The sequence below is a fragment of the Sapajus apella genome, unplaced genomic scaffold (assembly GCF_009761245.1).
Source record: "Sapajus apella isolate SASKATOON/1434 unplaced genomic scaffold, GSC_monkey_1.0 scaffold122, whole genome shotgun sequence".
NCBI classification, from domain to species: domain Eukaryota; kingdom Metazoa; phylum Chordata; class Mammalia; order Primates; family Cebidae; genus Sapajus; species Sapajus apella.
Genome location: NW_022437062.1, coordinates 6408674 through 6429837, shown reverse-complemented (window position 1 = coordinate 6429837; position 21164 = coordinate 6408674). Strand labels below are relative to the sequence as shown.

Sequence of the window (21164 nt, the reverse complement as noted above, 5' to 3'; positions counted from 1 at the left end):
CATCAGCATGGCAGGTGATTACTGGAGATCAGCACCATTTTTACACATGTTTACCCTCCAGTATTGCACACATTGGGTTTTACTCCGAATCAATTTCATATCAATTACCCCTTCTTTTCCTGCCCTGTTTCTCTATTTCTTTATCCCTCCCAGCAAGTTCTAATTACAGAAATGTGTCAAATGTGCCTCGTGTTTCTAAGTGTCCTTGAGATGGCCTTTTGGTTGTAACTTGATGTGCTTTCATTTCTGATAAGAACAAAAAAATTATAGTTAATTAAAACCAGGTTTTGTTAATTTATGGGGTTCTCATCAAACCCAATTCCATTCTCTTCATTAATAGACACTTTTGTTTTTACAGTGGCAAGTATAAGTCAATTAACTAAGAGGTTATTGAAATCTTTGGACAGCCTTCAAAAAAAAAAAAAAAACCCGAAAAAACTCATATGCACATCCAAAGCCATAGAATCACCATCTTCTTGCCTTAACTAAGCATTCTGTAAGAACTGAATCCCATCCCTTCCAGGCATTTTGTGCTCCTAAGCCTCATTTTCCTTTCCTTCTCTCTGCTCCCACTGTACTTTTCTGAGGTGCCAATGCTCTATAGAGCCTCCATGCAGCTCCCAGGAACTCTCCAGCTTTTCTCAACCTAGGGATGTAGAATCTGGAAGAGTCCCTGGAAAAGACTGACTTACTCAAGTTTTACAGAAGATAACCTGATTTTTTATTGGCCCTGGCAGCACCACCAAGAGAGAATGTTCATAACAACAAAATGCTAACGGATGATTTTTCCACTGTGTTTGGCACTAACAGGATCTCTTTCATCAGTAGGCACTTTTCCACCTTCTTTTTGACAGACATGCTTGTGGGGACCAGACAAGCAGAAGTCTCCCTCTGTTGCTTGGGTTTCAGTACAGTGTGTTCCTTCGATGATATCTCTGAGCAGTGGTAATGGGAAGGATATTAAAAAATAATGAGGATTTGGTAGGGGAGGGGAGAAGTATCCCCAGAGAAGGCTGCGGAAGTTGCTAGAGTCCAATTCCTAATCAGATTAGAATCACAAATGTGGTTCATTTCTACTGGATAGTTTGTTATATGTATGGGAATAGACTTTGAGCTTACTGTGAAGAGAATTCTTATCTACATTAAATATTTTGAATTATTAAAACTAACGTGATCAACATCAACTTTTAGAAATAACTTCATTTTTAAAAACTTGAATGTTTTATGAGTTTTCTAGTCCAAAAGTGAAGCAAGTGACAGAAGAGAGATCAGAAGAGTGTTTAGTATGTCTGATCTAAATAGTTTCAGTGTTAGTCTGTAAGTAACGGCTAACAATTGATGACTAACAGGTCTTAGAGTTTGCTGCATATGGGAATAGCAAAAAGAAAAGGATCTTTATGTCTCCTTAATTTTTTTTTGGAGTTTCACTTGTAATTGGACGGGCAATACAAAGGCATGAGGAAATCTTAATATTTAAAGCTAAAAAAATCAGTTCAATAGGCAAGCAATGTGTGATGCTCTGGCAGTTCAAATATGATTAAATTGTGGTCCCCAACTGCCTGAAGTTTTTAAATTTGCAAAGAATATAAACATAAATGACTATAATGCAACATGAACCTAGAATGTTATTTGGAAACAAAAAGGAAAACTTTTGTCAAGAAGAATCAAGAAAAGTTTAAGCCAGAAGATTCATTTGAGCTTGATTTTTTTTTTTCAGGGCTTTCACTAGGTGAAAATGAAGAAAAGGTGCTCTAAGGAGATGAAACAGCATGTGCAAAAGAGTAAAGATGTGAGAGTTAGTTATATGTTTGGGTCTATAGTGGTGTAGCCACGGAAAAGAGTGGGGAAGTATCTGGGAAAGTAGGCAGAGGCCAAGTTTTGAAGAGCCATGAATATCATGGAAAGAATTTAGGTTTGTCTGCTGCATAGACAGCAGACAATGGGCAATGAAGTAATATTACCTTTATTGGGCATATCAGAATCAGGAAAGGAGCTTTACCAAATAACATATTTCCTTGGAGATTCTGAAATGACGCAAGTGAAAGTCATTGCCAAAAGAACCCATTGACATTGTGATGTTATACTATCTCAGCTGTGTTAGAACAGAATATAGATTAAGAACAGTTGTTCTTGGTTTTGCCTCTGGCTCCCATTGGGATCTCTTGCGGTGCTTTAAAGACACCTGTGCAAAGGCATCATCTCAGACTAATTAAATGAGGATCTCTGGGGATGGACCTCAGCATCAGTGTTGTCCACAAAGCTCTCCAGGTGATTCTAATGGAAGCAGGGCTTGAGAACCACTTTATTAGAAAGATTAAAAATTGTGCCACTAGGAAAAAAAGGGGTAATCAAAACAGGATGGTTTAATTGGCATTGTTCTCTCAAAGCTAGTAAGTTTGAATCTTTCTTCTTAAGCTGTGGCTATATATTATTATAACAGACTATTGCAGGTGAGAGGAGGATGTGATTAAAAATGAAAGCAATTGAAGCAAATTAAGAGTAAAGGAGATAGATAAAACTTAAAGACTGGAAAGATATCAAACTTCAGCACCTGTGTCTTTTCAAATGATGTATTGGGTCAAATCCCAGGATTTTTAGCAGGGAGAGAGAGAGGCAGAAACTTGAGTCATTCGTTATGTGTCCTAAAGAACATTGATCTAAAAACAAATCGAGGGTTTATAATTGTATATTGCTTACAAGCACATGTTAAATCTGTAAGTAAAGTTAACAGGATAGAAAGGCATTTGTTTCCTTGACCTGGCTTTATCTGTAATTTTGATTGTAAGAGGCTAGGCTTGACACTTCCTAAAGATTCCCAGGATCCTGGGCAAAGATTGGGGGTACATGATTATCTAATAGAAAGTTCTACTCTGTATTAGAATCATCAAATCATCACCAGTCTTTCTGGCTATGTATCTAGATAAAGGAGGGGAACAGCACATAATATCCATGTACAAAATAGAAGTGGTAACTAACAGGAAATAAAATTTAAAATGTGTCTAAAGATTAGCTTTCCCAAAGCTTCAATTCATGGTATGCATGGACTTGAGGTGCTTCATTTATAATAGAGCCAGACACAATATGAAATAATTGACATAATATGGACAGACGGAATGAATGAGGTGCTTATTACTTTAATCACTTTGAGTTACTCTGCCACACTGAGGTGAAGAACACAACCAAGATAAAATTGGAATGATCAAAAGAGATTATGAAACAGGAAAGGTCAAAGGCAAGTGTTTTTTTGGGGGGCGAGGGACAGAGAGAGGCAATTAAATGTTAGAGGTCCAGAAAGGTGTTTACTATCATCTCAGCATACTGGTATATAGTACATGGAAGTTCATTGTTTTCCTTATTTGGTTATTCTCCATATCAGTTAATACAGTATGTAAGGAACCCATTCGTGGAATCTCTCCCTAGTAATTGACTCCTTATCTTGGGTGCTTGCAGAAGAGGAAGATAATTGGAAGAGGACAATATTTGCAAAAGACCTAGATGCATGAAAGAGCATGGACCTGTTTAGAATACTGGAATCCAAGGCATATCTGGGGAAGAGACAGGAATCAGTACTGGAGAAGTTGGTCAGAAAGCAAATCAGAAGAGCTGTTGATGCGTCTCTGCCAGAAAGTTACTCTTAGTCTGCGAGTAATAGCTAATTATTGAAGGGATTTTAAGGACTAGGGATCTGCATTTATTATTATTATTATTGTTTCAAAACATTCTTGGAACCAAAGTGGCTAACTTTGAGTCAAGAAAATGCTCATGCCTTTGTCTAGATAAAGAAAATGCTCATCACCTTTGTTCAGTGAAAGGCGATTAGCATTTTCCTTATCTAGACAAAGTTGAGGCGGTGGGGGTGAAAGAAGGAAATGAATCGGAGAAATCACTAACAATTGAAAAACAGCATGTTGAGGATGAGAGAGAGCAGGAAATCCAGCATGACGTCAGGTTTCTGGATGTGCTGACTGGGAGGCAATGTGGCCATTAACGGTGAGGAGAAATTTCAGAGGAAGAACAAATTGGGGTTCAGCAGCAATGACTTCACTTTCCAACCTGTTGAATCTGAGGCAGTTGGTTAAATATTCAAGTAGATTAATCCAGAGGATAGTTGGAAATATGGTCTCGAGGTACCAACTTAGAAGGTACTCACCTAGTGTCATTAATCATATGAGTATATGTAGAAAGATTGTGTAGGGTAAGAAGGAAAGAACTGGCAAGGAGGATGCCCAGAGAACCACATTTAAGGGATGAATGAATGCAAATTAGTCTACAGATTGACTAGAGACAGCAGAGAAGTAGGAGGTGAACAAAAGGAGAGAGGTAAAATCAAGTTCAGGGAAGCAGAATTTCAATGCTTGTGCAACAGTCAACCCAAATAAATGGGGCAAAAAGGTCAAAATCACTGAAAAGTGCTGATTGAATGCAACAATAAAATCATGGAGTTTCAATAGGATAGTGAGAACAGAAGCCAGTAATTGGGTGAAAAGCGAATGAATGAGAAAAATAAAGCATGGGTTGAGTGCTTTTTTCAAAAATTTCTGCTGTGAAGGAAAAGAGGTAGGGTTAAAAGTACAATTGCTAAAGGAATTTAAGAAGTATTTTGGTATATTTGGTATGTCTATATTTGTTTTAGAAGCATAGAGCATGTAGACAGGGTATAGGACCAGGAAGCATACGCAGAGCCAAGAGCAAGCTGATGGGGCCACTGGCCTCTGATCTGCCGGGCATTAGAGAGACAATAATTATGACGGCAAACTGAAATAGTACTTACTATGCTACAAACACTCTTCTGTATTTTGTTTACATGTATTAATTTGCCTCCCTGGCATATCTGCTCTGTCACGTACATTTTAGAATCCCCATTTAGCTTACAAAAAACTGAGGTACAAAGAGGTGGACTTAACCTGCCCAATTTGTGTTCTGCCCACTACACTAAACAAATACATTACCTCAGAGCTGCTAAAATGATATATACCTGTACACATCAGCTTCAACAGATTTAGAAGATCCTTAATTGAGTGGTAGAATTAAAGAGGAGGTAGGGACCAGGGCTTTTGCTATAGATACAAGATTTCATCTTGTGGAGTTTATAATCTGATAGGGGAGGCAGAAACTAAGTTCACCAAAAATATTTCCCTTATTAGGGAAAGTTTCACAATGCAATATGTCTTTGCAATTCTTTCATAACATTCAAAAGTTGAGGATTGAGTAAAATTATTGCCTCTTGAATATTTGACTGTTAATCTTGAAAGAAAGTTTAGTTGAGAATAACAGCTGAGAGTTAGTTTGTTGTGACAGAACTGAACTAGTCATTAGAATGAATTAAAATGTGGGTGAGTAATTTAGGGTGGTAATCAGGGCTAGAATGTGGGTGGAAGTGGACAGGAAAGAAAGAGAAATGAAGATGGAAATGATAGGATGTTGAAACAAAGATTATCTTGATCACACAGTTGAGTGAAGCTCGAAATTACTTTTAGGTAATTGGTAGAACTCACAAAAGGCTAAGTTAACTTTTGTATTTGAGGCACATTGCTTATCCTGATTGCTTGAACTTTTCCTAGTTTTATGCGTATCCCTCTAGAAAGGTAGCATTGTTTGAAAATTTTTTTTTTAATTAGGAATTTTTTAGTCTCTTGCTCTGCTATTAGTATTAGCAACAGAAACTAACAGTAAGATTTATCCAAATCTTTCTATGTTCCAGGCATAATGCCTGCTATTTTATATGAAGTATTTCATTTTACTTTATAAAAGTCCTAGAGATGGCTCACTATTATTCTTACTTTACACTTGAAGAAACTCAGGCTTAGGGACACAGCATTCCCTTTCTAAGGTCATAGAACTTTCAAGTGCCTAAGCCAAGACGTAAACCAGGTGGTGTGACTCCAAAATCAAGCACTCAAAACTCTGCACTGTACAAGAAATAGACAGTGTCCTGATCTAGCCACTTCCTTCCGAGTTGGCTCAGAGCTACCATGTCCACATGTGAGAAGATTAGCCTTCGAAAAACTTTGTCTTTCAGTTCTCCTGACTATAGTTCTTTAGGCCTTTGTTCTTGAGAATGAATATTAGGGGAAAGTTGAGCCTCATAAAAAATAGTTAAAAGTTATCTTTTTTTTTCCAACACCAGACAAATTGTAGATCTCTTCATGATTCATTCTGCTGAACTATGCAAACGTCATAGTATAAAAGCTATCTCAATGAAGGTAGAGAAGCTTCCTATGTTTATACCTTGCTTGACAAAGCTGTTAAAAATATTTCTTTACTTTTTCAATGCAAAAGAGAGCTGTACTTGTGCATGCTTAGTTGTTCTAGATACCTGTGTTGAAATTATACTGAAGAGAGTCTTGATAAGGAAGGCACTTGGGACAATGAAAGTGAATATAACTATCCCAGTGATGTTTATCCATCCATCTCTTCCAAGCTATGTACTTGCTGTGCTACCTGCTGAGATACAGAAATAAAGACAATATTGTCACCAATTTCATCTTGTGGAGTTTATAATCTCATGGGGGAGGCAGAAATTTAAAAAGTTGACCAAAAATATTTAACTACTGTTAAATTGGATTTTGAAAACTCTAATAAAATTCTAAATGTGATTGCTTTCCAGTTAACTGTAATGGCCTCCATAGCTTTGAATGCTGGGGAATGGGCTAGTTAATGACCGCAAGTACACTAGCTCTGTGTAAATAAGTGTACAATTATAGACTCAGTGTATTAAAATAACTGAGGCAATAAGTATTAAAAAGGCTACTGTCTTCCATAGGTTAAAGTGCTATGTAAGTAGAAGAAAATAGCATACTTAAATATCTTCATTATTTATGTTCTACATTGCTTATTTATTGCTGTATTATGAAACAGACAAATACTGATCTTGGGCTGCTGTTATAGGGAAATTTTAAAAAATAAGTTATCACTGGTTCTTCTCTTGCTTCTTGTTTCTGCTGTATTGTCCTGGACACTAAGTGAAAGAGACATTCTAAGGAAGACTAAGAACAGCAGCCCTAAGCCAGAAGATCTCCAAACCTATTTTTTCTGTATAGTTTTATTTTTTGAAACCAAACCCCAAAGTTATAAAGTGATATTCAAGCATGTCCAAAGCTTTATTAAAAGTTTTGTGTTTGATATTAAAACTGAGTAAGAGTTCCTAGGTAACACATGTACTTGAAGCCTTAATCCATGAAAATTATCTCCCTTGAGCTTAGGCTGGATGAAATTGTGCTGTGTCTCCTGCCTGTTTAGGTCCCTGGAAAATGCATAGAGTGAAATTTACACCTTTATGGATTCTTGAAAGAATGTCTCTGTATTTCCCTGCGTTTATATGGGCCATGCTACAGTGGCACAGTGACAGTATTATTGAGTTTCTAAATTCCTATATTGGTTTTTAATAAACTCATGACTTTCTTTCCCACTGAATTTTCTGACAGGCCCAGTTTGAACTTCGTACATTTCATATCCGGGGCGAGCATGCAGTGATAACAGCGAGACTAGAAGAAACCATTGAAAATCTGAAACACGAGTTAGAACATAGATGGCGAGGGGGTTGTGAAGAGAGGAAAGATGTGTGCATTTCTACCGATGATGACTGCCCTCCAAAGACCTACAGAAATGTGTGCATTCAGACAGACAGAGAGACCTTCCTCAAGCCCAGCGAAGGTGAAAGCAAGACAACCAGAAGTAATCAATTAGTACCCAAAAAGCTGAATATCTCCTCTTTAAGCCAGCTCTCTCCCACAAATGACCACAAAGACATCCATGCAGCACTCCAGCCAATGGAAGGCACCGAGTCAAATCAGCAGAAGGCACCCCCTCCACCTCCTGCACCGCCCCTGCCAGCATCCATCCCTCCCCCTCCGCCTCTTCCCCCAGGACTTGGATCTTTGTCTCCAGCACCTCCAATGCCACCGCCACCACCTCCACCGCCACCCCCACCACCACCTCTACCTCCACCTTCAAGTGTTGGACCTCCACCACCCCCACCCCCACCCCCACTTCCTAACTTCCCTGCCCCACCCAACCCTGGAGGGCCTCCTCCTGCTCCAACCCCCCCAGGACTTGCACCCCCACCTCCCCCTGGACCCTTCTTTGGACTTGGCTCTTCTTCCAGTCAATGTCCTCGAAAACCAGCCATTGAGCCCAGTTGTCCCATGAAGCCTTTATACTGGACTAGGATACAAATAAGTGATAAGAGGTAAGCTCTCCCCTATCCCATTTTCAGCACGTGAATTCCCAGGATTTTACCCAAATGATGTTTTATTTTTACTGGGTCAACATGTCCATAGTGTAACACCCATTATCTAGTGTGATACAGTGAATGCCTTGGATAAACAAGGTTGGGATGTTTGGGGAGAATGTCTGTCTCCAGCAAGGCCTCTCTATATTCTCTAAAGATGCTGGAAGAAACAATGTGTTTCAGTGTCAAATTTTTCTCTAAGGCAAATGTTCAATTGTATAGACTGGAGTCCAGGTCTAAACCAGGGCTTTCCCCAACATCACTACAACTGATGAGTAATCATAAAGCATTGAACCTGATTCCATACTGTAGGTTCACTAAGGATTTTTCTAATACTTTTTACTGTCTTGTTTTTAGATGCTGTAATCAACCTATAATCTAGATATTTAATAGAAATGGGTGTTTTTCAATTTTTATTTAAAGAACAAGATACGGATCAGTTATTAGTTCTTTAGATTAGAAGAGAGTCTTGAAATATAAACTCTCTCTGCTTGAACGCTATTTCTTCTAACTTTTAAATACTCTCACATCTTTCTTTATACCTTGATGCCCTTCAAAGAAAATATCAGTATGTGGATAGCTGAAAGCATCTTCCATATATACAGGTTGATAAGCTGGGTTTGTAAGGTAGCAAGATACAGTTGCTTGGAAGCATCCATTCAAACAGATTTGAACGTGATCTGTTCGGCCTTATTTTTGAGCCTGGATGGAGGACAATGAGAGACATGTTGCCTCTCGACCACTTCCTCCTTTAAAGTTTGTTTGTAAAGAACAGCAAATATAGGACACATTTTACAACTGTTCCCAAGTCGTGATGTGGTAGTAAATTCTTCAATTTATGTAACATTTTGCTTACGGAAGGCAGGATATGAAAGAAAATAACACACAACTCACAATTATAAAACAGCCAGAAATCACTGTGGAGGAACACAAAATACCTTAAAACTAAGCATATGTGCTTCATATTTTCCCCTTTCCTCTCGCCAAAAACTAAGGGCCAAGAGTTAATTTTTGGAATACCCTGATACTTCTTTTTTCAAAATTTAAGTATACTTCGTAATTTCCCAAATGAATAGTTAATAAAAGTGAGATGATCCTGTAATAACTTCTGCCATTAACTAAAGTACTAGTATTCCCTTTTCCCCAATAAAGACTCAGACATTTACTAAAAAATCATTTCCCGGAATATTTATTCTGAGTCATGTTTCCTTATTAGTGTTCTCAAATTAGTGCACAGCCATTCCAGGGTGATGGCTGCCACCTGTAAGCCTTGGACGAGTATGTCCGGCAGTGCAGGGAGCTGTTCCACACCTGTGTCCTACTAGCCTGCTTTCATTTCCTTCCCTGAGACACTTCATGAGCAGCAGATACTGTAGACCACAGCAGCCGTAAAACAGTGGCCCTGGGAGATATGGGCCCTTCACCCAAGACCAAGGGAAAGCTAGGGATAATCATTGTCGGCCTTGTTTCCTCCTTATGTGGTTGACCATTTGGAGAAGAATACAAATTGGATACTCAAGATCTCATTGGTTTCATCATAAATCTAGGCTTTTACTTTTGAGCAAATGAAAAGCAGATGAATAGGACATCAAGAGAGCCCTGCTTGGTGAGCGTATCACCCTTGAGCCTGAAATATAACATAGGGGCTGCCCCGCTGTGATGTGTTAAGACTTATTGCGTGGGGACTTCCTAATGACACCACATATTCAATCTCTTTTATTATGGTCCCTCCAACTTTTTCTACCTATTAGAACTACTGCTTTTAAATGAAAATGATTCAGAGTCTGTGCAGTGTTTGCTTATGAGCAAAAGTGCAATTATTTGGGTACCTTCTTATAAAGGAGGCAAAATCGTATTTTAACATTTTGTGCAACTGAGGTGTAAGTAGTTTATATAATGATTGCATCATAAATGTTGGTCTTGCTTTTTGGGAAGCCAGAAACAAAATGTGAATTTTCAGCATTGTATATACACTGCCACTCATCCACCTCAATTGTTTTTGACTACTGGTATGAACTGATTTTTTTCTTTTGCCATTTTGCCTTCTTCGGTGTCTGTTTTGTGATTTCTAGAATAAGAAAGAGACAATTAGTTAAAGAAAAATAAATCCTCATCTAACTACCTTTTCAGCTTTTTAGTAAGTTTCTCATTTTCCTCCTCTTCTTTCTTTCTCTTCCTCTCCCTGCTTTCCATGTGAGCTAGAATTTTATGTTCAGTGGTCAGTTGACCACCATGGCAGGTCACTCATTGTGAAGCAGGTCCTTATTATTGCCCTACCCAATGCTGGCTATCCCCAAATCACTGAGAGGCAGTGTTCCAAAATTCTTTTATTCAGTATTGGAAGTGCCTTTCCCATAGAAATAGTGTTGTAAATGGTGATCAGGTGCTCAAACTGATCACCATTGATTCCCAAAGCCAATTTACACCAGAGTATAAGTGAATTATAATACTAGTTATACTGGCCTGATCTCAGAGTCCATGTAGCTAGAACCAACCAGGTGCAGGAAGTGGGGATAGGGCTGAGCAGTTGGCCTATCACATTGCCTCACCTCACTCTAGGCATCACTCCTTAGCTGCCCAGAACCTTCCCAAGGCCCATACCAGTGGCCCTTAACATGCCACATGCTCACTCCAGAATTCCATGGCTGGGTTCCTCAATCAAGATCCCACCTTTCCCCACCTCTCCCCCAGCACCACAATGATAAGCGCTGAACATTAGTGGCGCTCATGTTTCAAGTTGAAGTTAGGTGAGTAGCAGAGGGGAATGGCTGAGGGAGGAACACATACAGGGATATACTTCACTGGAAATGTTCTAGCCCTTGGGTTGGGTAATGGTTTCCCAGGTGTTCATTGTATTGTTATACTTTATAACTTCCATATGTCACATATATACTATTAAATGATTCAACCATTAGAAAAATCATAATTTAAAAAATAACAAAAAGCAGAGGAGAGAAGAGGTGAATGTGATCAAACCCAAAATGTCATATAGCATGGGAAAGGCAGATCTATTGCAAAATGTGAACATGCATGCCTGAGAAGCCAGTGCTGCCAACTGTTTTAAACATCAAAATCACCTGTAGTATCAAAAAATTTGGTGGACCATTCTATATAATAATAGTTATCTTTTTAGTTTTCATTGAGAAAATATGTATGGAAACAAAGTTATATATTTTAGATGTTATGGATTGTAACATATACATATGTTTGATAAATAATAAGTATGTAGATAAAATTTTTTTCCATCTGTGGGCATTGAGAGTGTTTATTATTATTTTTGAGATGTTCTATCACCTGTGCAGTGACACAACCTTGGCTCATTGCAACCTACGCCTCCCAGGTTCAATCCTTCTGCCTCAGTCTCCCAAGTAACTGGGATTACAGGCACACTCCACCACGGCCAGCTAATTTTTTGTATTTTTAGTAAAGACAGGGTTTCACCATGTTGGCCAGGATGGTCTTGAACTCCTGACCTCAAGTAATCTGCCCACCTCAGCCTCCCAAAGTGCTTTTCTTTCTTCCCTCCAAAACTTGGGTGCTCATTTCTGGAAGACGAATCAGCACAATTACCCTGTGGCTGCTTTAGTCGAAATCCCATGAGGGCTGGTGTAATGGAGGAGGTTTTTGGTTGGTTTTTGATGTTACATTGTTTAGGGGATTTAGATACTATAAATCATGTTATTTTAAAATAAGCTTAGCCTCTTCACAGATTAAGGACTTTGCACTGAGTTAACCTGCATTAATCCTAAAAGCTGTATTTAAGAGTAGTTGAAAAAGTCCAAAGAGGAGGCAGATCTTTAATTCGGTACTCCATTTTCAATCTACTTCAGAATTAGCGTGTCAAAGTCTCAAATTGTTTTATATTTTCAGCCTTTATATGATGCCAATTTTTACACATCATGGAAATGCCCAGATTGAAGGAGGAGCAGCTTGGGTGCCCCTAGTAATCCAAATCCCACGATTTATAGCCCCAAGGAGTTTCTCTAGAGCACTATCTCTGATTGTTCCTAATGACAGTTGTTTTTTTTGGAAATATGTCTGTGTGTGTTTTAATGTTCTATAGTATATTTTGACTTTAACAAATGCATAACATGAAAAGCCTTTCTCCAAGCATTATTAGAGTTTTATGTTTTTTTTAAGTAAAATAAAAAATGGATTAGAGAAAGATTTCATTGTATTATATTCTCTCCTATTTTGGTTCTTATGGTTAACTTGTCGTTTTCTCTTTTAAGCCAAAATGCTGCACCAACCTTATGGGACTCCTTAGAAGAACCCGACATTCGGGACCCCGGTGAATTTGAGTATTTATTCTCCAAAGACACAACTCAACAGAAGAAAAAACCTCTGTCGGAGACTTATGAGAAAAAAAACAAGGTCAAAAAGGTACTGAGTGATTATAGCAAAGCTGTAATTATATATATATGTATATATATACACACACACATATATATATATACACACACATACACACATGTATATATATACACACACACACATATATGTGTATATATAATACAGGGAAATGGTATATATATATATATATCATGTATACATACACGTACATATACATATATGTGTCATTCATGGGAATTTATTACATATTCATTGTATGTGTGTGTGTATATGAGTCATGGGAATTCATTACATGCTGTTGGTTTGCTTTCCCTGTTTTCAGGAAATGCTTCAGAAGGTTTTGAGTGGTAGATGGCAAGGGAGCCAATAGTTCATGCCATCTGTGCTTACTATTTTGGCCATATCTTCCGAATTTTCAAAATTTAATCTGGACTTTTTTAACCATTAATTCATTGAAATCAAAATAAAATTTAATTTGTGGTTAGTGAAAGTAGTCTGTAGGTTATATGAAAAATAGGTTTTATCTGTAAATTCATTTATTTAACAAATATTTCCTAGGAGTTTACTGTGCTAGGCATTTGTCCTAGGCCTGCACTGTCCAGTATGGTAACATGTGGCTATTAAATAATGAAATTAAATAAAATAATGTAGTTCTTTAATTGTGCTAGCCACTTTACAATTTTGTTGTTGTGGCTAATGGCTACTATATTGGATAGCAGAGATGTAAAACATTTCCATCATATAAAAAGCTCTGTTGGACAGCACTGTCATAAGCATTTGGATGTGTTGAGGGCAAAAAAAAAAAAAAAAAAATCCGTCCCCCATGGAGTTTATATTAACAAATGCTAAACACAAACCCTGTCAATCACATATTAGTGCAGGAGGAGGAGGGCCAACTTTAGTAGGGTGGGAATGAGGTCTGTAATTTAAAATGGGATGTTCAGGGTAGGCCTCATTATGAAGGTGACTTCTCAGTAGTGACTCAAGGATTGAAAACTGAGAGGCACCAGCCATCTGTAAGAGAATGAGTTTAAGATTGTCAAGCAGTCAGGCAACCATGAGGATGAATCACACTCTGCCACACACTCACTGTGAGATCTGAGGCACTGATGCTAGGTCTTTCCACTCTGTGTGTCTGGGTCCCTGCATCATAGCATGAGATGATGTCTGCTCATAATGTTCCTCTAATTATTCAATGAGGTAATACATGTATCAGGCTCAGCACACTGTCAGTGCTCAACATATTATAGCTGCCCTTGCTTTTGCTACTGTTACTACCACGGCTACCATTTCCCTGTTTTAGTGGGTTTTTGTTTGGTTGGTTGGTTTTCCTTATTTTTAATAGTAGCAGAAATGGTGCCAAGGAAAAAGTGTAGTACTCTCTGTTCTGCTATTGATTTGCTATGTGAGCTTGGGCTGGTTGTCTTCCTTGTTATATTTTCCCTTCTCTATAAAATAGGATTAACAGTACCTGAATCTACCTGACCCTCTAGAATGTTGTGAAATTCACATCTAAGAGGGTCTGAGGCAGTGTTTTGAAAAGTGTATCATATTGAATGATAACATCAACCCTTTTTTGTGTGTGTGTGATAGAATCTCGCTCTTGTCGCCCAGGTTGGAGTGCAATGGCACGATCTCAACTCACTGCAATCTCCTCCCCCTGGGTTCAAGCAATTCTCCTGCCTCAGCCTCCCAGGTAGCTAGGCTTACAGGCATGCGCCACCATACCTGGCTAATTTTCTATTTTCAGTAGAGACGGGTTTCACCAGGTTGTCCAAATTGGTCTCAAACTCCTGACCTCAGGTGATCTGCCCAACTCAGCCTCTCAAAGAGCTGGGATTACAGGTGTGAGCCACCATGCCTGGCCACCCTTCCTTCTTAAATTATATAGTGGGGTTCATCATCAGTTCATTTCTCAAGTAATGTAATGATGATGAAATTAGCTGCAAATTACTGGGGACAAATGGAAAATGTCTGAATATAGTTTTCTGTTCATCAAATCAGATTTTCCCACTGACTTTAATTATGGATACAATCGTGATCAAAATTTTTCGTCTCTCAAGTTCGCTGGAACTGTGTTGTCTTGAGAAAAATATCCAAATAAGTATTAAAGCAAAATTTTAAGAGGCTATATTGCATGGAACAAATTGAATTTTTCTAATAAATTGGCTCTGTGATCCCAACCAAATCTCATCTCTCATTGTAATCCCCAGCCGGGTGTGGTGGCTCATGCCTGTAATCCCAGCACTTTGGAAGGCCGAGGTGGGCAGACCACCTGAGGCCAGGGGTTTGAGACCAGCCTAATTAACATGGAGAAACCCTGTCTCTACTAAAAATACAAAAATTAGCCCCGCATGGTGGCAGGCACCTGTAATCCCAGCTACTCGGGAGGTTGAGGGAGGAGAATGACTTGAACCTGCGAGGCAGAGTTTGCAGTGAGCCAAGATCGAGCCATTGCACTCCAGCCTGCACAAGAAGAGCGAAACTCCATCTCAAAAAAAAAAAAAATTAGAATCTCCACATGTCCAGGAGGCACCTGGTGGGAGGTGATTAGATCATGGGGGCAGATTTCCCCTTTCAGTGAATGAGTTCTCATGAAATTTGGTTGTTTGATAAGTGTCTGGTGCCACTCCCACCCCACCCTCTCTCTCCTGCTGCCGTGTTGGTAGTATTTTTATAGCCACATTAATCTACTTCAGTGTGAAAATAGATTAATACAAATAGTAAGTTCCAGATAAATCCAGACCCCCCCCCAAAAAAGTCAGCTGATTTACATAAAATGTATTCTCATGCAATTAGATTCATATTAGATGTTGTAGCCAGGCTGGCTTTTTAAATGCCACCTGTAGAAACAGAAGACTTGTTTCTACCTGAATGTAAAAATGAAAATCTCTATATTCAAAAGCTAATTTCAGTTTGCCTCTTTCAGGAAGGCTTCTCTGACTAATCAGAAACTCTGCTGAATACTTTCTTATGCAAGATCATATTAAACTTACTTTTGTTCTGTATTGCTTCTTAGATTGCTATTACTCTTCATGTCTCTCCAGATGCATGAAAACATGCTGTTTATTCATAGAACTATGCACTTCTGTTTTGGTGAATGAATATTGTTTTTAAAACATTGAAGCATTTGGTCATTTATTCTTATTTCTTTTCTTACAATGGTTTGCGTGTTCAACAAAGGATTTTAACTAAGCCAGTTAGTACTTGATAAATTCATTTTGTTTCTCTGTCTGAGGGGGGAAATACGCTTCATTTAAACTCTAAGTTTTCTGTATACAGTGGTTGCCATTGCCCCATAGAATCTATGCACTTGAGTAGTGCTTGCTTTTCTCTGTAAGTGGAGGCAAAAAAAAAAAAAAAAAAAAAAAAAACAATGGGTCTACTGGGCTTTGTGGTAATATGCAGCTTGGAGTTTTCATTGAGCTTTATGTCCTTAGAGCTGAGGTTTTAAGTTTTAAAGAAAATAGCAAGCTGAACTGATGCCAGAAAACTCCAAACCTGCCTCCTATGATCTTTCCTCCATGCCTGTGGCCAGATTTCCAACATCAAGATGGATCCCTTGGTCTCTTCTGAGAGTCAGATGTTTGTTTTCTTCCCTCTTGAAAATGAAAAGTGGTTTTAGAGGTGGTGAGCAGCTGAGGAGTTTCAGCATTGAAGACCAACTCCTTCAACTGATCATGGAATGGTTCCCATATGAGAAGACCAGAAAGACACTTGCCAAATAGGTCTTTTTATAATAAAATGACTGAACAGGAGAAAGAACTGGGTATATTACTGGATTTCAAAATCCAGGATTCTGAATCTCGGCTCTAGGGCCTCAGCAGCATTGAAATGTGAATATGAAAATATGAATCTCTCTCTTTTTTTTTTTTTTTTTGAGACAGAATTTTGCTCTTGTCACCCAGGCTGGAGTGCAATGGCATGATCTTGGCTCACTGCAACCTCCGCCACCCGGGTTCAAGAGAGTCTCCTGCCTCAGCATCCCAAGTAGCTAAGATTACAGATAGCCACCACAATGCCCAACTAATTTTTGTATTTTTAGTAGAGATGGACCGGGGTTCACCATGTTGACCAGGCTGGTCTCAAACTCCTCACCTCAGGTGATCCACCCACCTCAGCCTCCCAAAGTGCTGGGATTACAGGTGTGAGCCACTGTGCCTAGCCATGAATATCCCTTAAACACAGCTGGTCTTCGTCCCTCAGCGCATTACACATTTGTATTTCAGAAGTAATAGGATGATCAAGAGTCTGGACTCAGATATTAATTTCTAACTTCAACTACTACAATAGTATTTAAATTTCATATCACTGGCAGTTGTTCAAAGTAACTCTCTCTATATATCTTCTTAAACTAGGCAGGGATCCTCTTCTGTAATATCATGTAGTCTAAGAATTAGAAGGAATCTTACCCATCATCTAACTCAGTTCTCTCATTTGGCACATGAGAAACTGAGACCTAGAAAGATAAAGTGACTTGTAGGGGTTTGCACACTTTTAACTGGGAAGACATTGATAATGATGAACACTTGTTCATCAGCATGTGTCTGCATTTCCTCTTTATTTAAATGGTAATTTGCCACATTGGCGAGAGTATCAACTTGCGCTGGGGTGATTTATTTGAAGTTTATAAATGAGAGTAGTCATTGTTAAAATCATCAACAAAATATAGCCACACTTCTGCAAATCCAAAGTATTTCCATAATTATCCACAGTTTTCTTCAGAGCCTTCCAATAGGAAGCCAAATCTTTGAGTAAAAAAATGTGCTTTCTATGTAACTCCAGCAAAAGACATACAGATTTGGAGCTGGTGTTTTCTTTGACCTTATCAATACCTTTAAAATATTAGCTATAATAAAATTAATAGAAATTATTACACATTTGTATTGCATAGTTAGGTCGGTGCCATGCTCGTTTGTGATACTAGACCACTTTGCTACTACATAATAGTAACCAAACTGAGAACCAGAGCTCACAATACCAGCTCTCAGTAAAACCACTACCACTTGGTACTGTCTGTTATTTTTTCCTCTCATAACATTCAGAAAAAGTCATGTAACCTTCTCACACTGATTTCTTTTCTACCAAATTGGGAATAACACTCCCTTAATGTGGTTGTTGCAAGGATAATATGAAATTGTAAGAAGGCCTTAAGCATTCTTTGCATTAATCTCCTAGTTTATGAACTAATATAAAACTTTTGGAAAGAAATTCTTTTTTTTTTTTTTTTTTTTTTTTTTTTACAGAAAAAGGGGGAGCTTTGATTTCTTGGTCTCTTCCTCCTTGGACAAAGTCTTGATGATCTCCTCCTTTTTGGCCTGGAGGCGCTCTTCACAGCACTTTCATGCTTCCTTGGTCTTTGACCTGCGGGCCTCAGCCTGGTCAGCCAGGAGCTTCTTGCGGGCCTTCAGCTTGTGGATGTGTTCCATGGGAATCTGCTTGTTTTTGAACACATTCCCCTTCACCTTCAGATACAGGCTGTGATACATGTGGCGATCAATTTTCTTAGATTCACGGTATCTTCTGAGCAGCTGGTGTAGAATCCTCGTTTTCCTCATGCACGTGACCTTCTCAGGCATTCGGGCATTGGCTGTACCCTTACGCTTACCAATGCCCATGTGCCTGCCCTTCCGGTGGGCCAAGGTGTTTTTCCGGCAGCGAGCCCGCGAATGGACCGTCACAGGCTTGCGGCTGATCAGCCCATCTTTGATCAGCTTCCGGATCTGCTGACGCGAGTTAGCGTTGGCGATTTCATTAGTCTCATTCGGGTCCAACCAGACCTCCTTCTTGCCACAGCGGAGGACACTAGAGGCCAGCCTCTTCTGAAGCCTGAGCACACTCATGGCTGCGGCCGCAGCAGCGAAAGGCTGGAAAGGAATTCTTAAACATCTTTAATTCCCAATGTTTTCGAGGTCTTAAAGCATTAATGTATCAAACTGATGCTATTTGCAAATAGGAATCTCTAGGCCATTCTTGTTTTTCAATATTCATGGAAGTATTCCATAACTTCCTTTAGTGATACAGTCAGACATCCAGTAGTTCATGTTTGTATGGTCTCTTTTCACTGAAAGATAAGAGTTTCCCCTTTTAATACGTCGTATTTACACCGTCTCTGAGTGAGGTAGTTCAGAACCTTGACAAGGAGTCAGAAATCTGCTTTCATTGTCTGTGATTCTCCCTCCTGGTTCCTATAAAGGAGCTGCTCTGATAAACTTTCCAATTGTATTCTAAACTTGCCCAACAACTTTCTGCAAAGCAGCATGACCTGCCAATATTCCTCCTTTTTGAGATTTCATGATCTAAGTTATAAATCATCTCTGTTTGTTTCCTCTTCTGTGAGATACGGAAAAGCATTCCTCTCTCTCCCTCTCCCTCTCTCGGTCTCTCTGTCTTTTTAATAGATATTTCTTAAGAATTAATGAGATAATGGCTATTCCCTAAGCACTTTGGGAGAAGGGGGTTGTGATGGTTCAGCAGACACTAGTCTGTTGAAACTTTCTGGTGCCAAAAGCCTTCAGCATTGATTGTAATTTGGTCACTTTGGCAAGGATCATAGCTGTAATTCTCAAATCCCAGACTCCGTGTCTCAGTTTATTGGGGAGGGGAAAAGATGGAAGGAGAACATTGTTTGGAAGCCTGAACATAAATTTATAGGATTTTCATAACCTGTTGCTTTCCAAGTTTATATTATTTCAGCTTTGGTGTACAAAGATAATTTCTCTGGGCTCCCTTGGTGTAAGGTATGTGCATTATTTTTTTTATATAGGGGGTGGTGATAACTTTGTCTACCCCTTTACATTTTTTACATGGTTGAAAAATGAGCAGTGGGGTTAGGGATTATCATCTATAGAAGTGAGTGAAGTAACTTGCCCATGAGTTGATTGTACTAATATATGACCTGGGGGGTTAAATTAGTATTCTGTCCTGATTTCTTGAGTGATATCTGGAATGATCAGGTCTTTCCTGTTCTTCAGTTTAAAGACCCCTGACTGGCCAAATTTACTGAAAGGAAACAGGAGCTCCATGACAGGCACCAGTTTACAAAAATTCCACCTTGTAAATTTTATTTGGAAATGAGACAGCCCAAAAAGTTAAGTTGTACGTTTATTTTATTTGCTTATTTTTTAAAAAAATAAAAAAAGGGTGGTTAGGACTTGTCAAATGTGAATATCAACGATTCTTTCAGAATGTTGAATCTGAGTATTATTCTTGGAGTTCAACTAGATTTCTCTTCTTGGCTGTTAAACAGTAACTTAATCTGGATTTGTGTCTCCAGCCAGCTGCGTTAGGATGTTTTTTACCAACCCCGCACCACAAGAGGGCACCTTAGAATGCTGAGATACAAAGATAAAGCTGCATCAATCCTAAAACCCGGAGAATGGGAACATGGAAGAGAGTAACTGCCCCTCAGCTCTCTCTTTAGTCTTCTTATATCTCTGTATAGTGGACCATGAGACCAAATTTCACAGCAAATTACCCACACAGAGAATTGGCAGCCAATTGCATGTTAGAAAAACTTGAAGGTGTTAGTAGAATAAAAATCATTAGTAGCCATTGTTCCAGTGCTTAGAATGAATGACTGCAGTATAAAAATATATGAAGTGTTAGAGTTAGCCCCTTTGGGACTGATTCTGGAATTCCCTTCTCACTACACACACAGACACATGCACACACACAAACATATCTTTAAAATCTTCAATATTTGAAGATTGGGAAAAGCAGAAATTTATTTAAATATAGATTTGGGGTTACCTAATTGGAAAACACAAGAAAGTACAGTATATTCTGTGAAAGAACTATTCTAAATATTTGTCCTTTTAAAAAATATTTCTTCTCCTCGTCAAGTAAAGTTTTGAAATCTCGCTTATGTTTTCCTGAATCTCATTCATTTATCCTCAGTCCAGGCTCTTTTCTGACACTGTGTTGTACAGCTCGAGCTAGACAATAGGATGAGGCTGAGTGCCTGTGGTTGGGACCTTGATAGTAATAGTGACTCCTCTGGCCTTCATTTCTAAGCTACAAGTGTATGAAGATGTAATAAGAATAGGGAAAGATATATGTATACCTATGCTGCAAATCTAGGTCACATTGATGCATTTGAAGCTGAGCTTGTAAATGCTTTGCAAAATACATGCATCTCCTATGTACCTGATGGTCAAAACAGCCTCTGCATGTGCACATGCCTTCACAGGCACATGCTTAATATGAACAGAGGGAAATCTCAGTGACCTTGGATTTATTGGATATTGTTCAAGTGAAGATTAAAAAATAAAGATATCACTAGTAGTGCCACTGCTAAATGAGGAGTTTTGTTTAAGTGCCTGTCATGTATTAACTTACTTGATCTTCGAGAACCTAGTGAGACAGTTCCTATTATTGTTCCTATTTTATAGATGAGAAAACTGGAGTTTAGAGGAGTTGGGCAATTTGCCCAACACCACATAGTTCTGCAGAGCAAAGGAATATCGCTAGCAACAACCCCAGAGCTTGTTTTGTGTGTGTGTGTGTGTGTGTGTGTGTGTGTGTGTGTGTGTGAGAGAGAGAGAGAGAGAGAGAGAGAGAGAGAGAGAGAGAGAGAGAG

The 21164-nt window shown here is 38.8% G+C and overlaps 1 protein-coding gene, 1 non-coding gene and 1 pseudogene across 8 annotated transcripts in view; 1 reads left to right on the top strand and 2 right to left on the bottom strand.

The window, feature by feature from the left end:
* FMN1 (formin 1) overlaps nt 1-21164 on the top strand; it is a 419120-nt gene that overhangs the window by 219938 nt on the left and 178018 nt on the right. For all 6 annotated transcript variants that reach the window (XM_032261251.1, XM_032261252.1, XM_032261250.1 and 3 more), the window contains 2 exons: nt 7425-8188; nt 12463-12613. In XM_032261251.1, the coding sequence (XP_032117142.1) occupies nt 7425-8188; nt 12463-12613 (915 nt within the window). The remainder of the gene's footprint in view (nt 1-7424; nt 8189-12462; nt 12614-21164) is intronic.
* On the bottom strand, nt 6120-6184 carry LOC116538826. The gene has a single exon (XR_004263795.1). It is a non-coding gene; the product is annotated as a small nucleolar RNA SNORD77 (small nucleolar RNA).
* On the bottom strand, nt 17828-18452 carry LOC116538728 (annotated as a pseudogene). The gene has a single exon (XR_004263765.1). The product of XR_004263765.1 is annotated as a 60S ribosomal protein L19 pseudogene (transcript).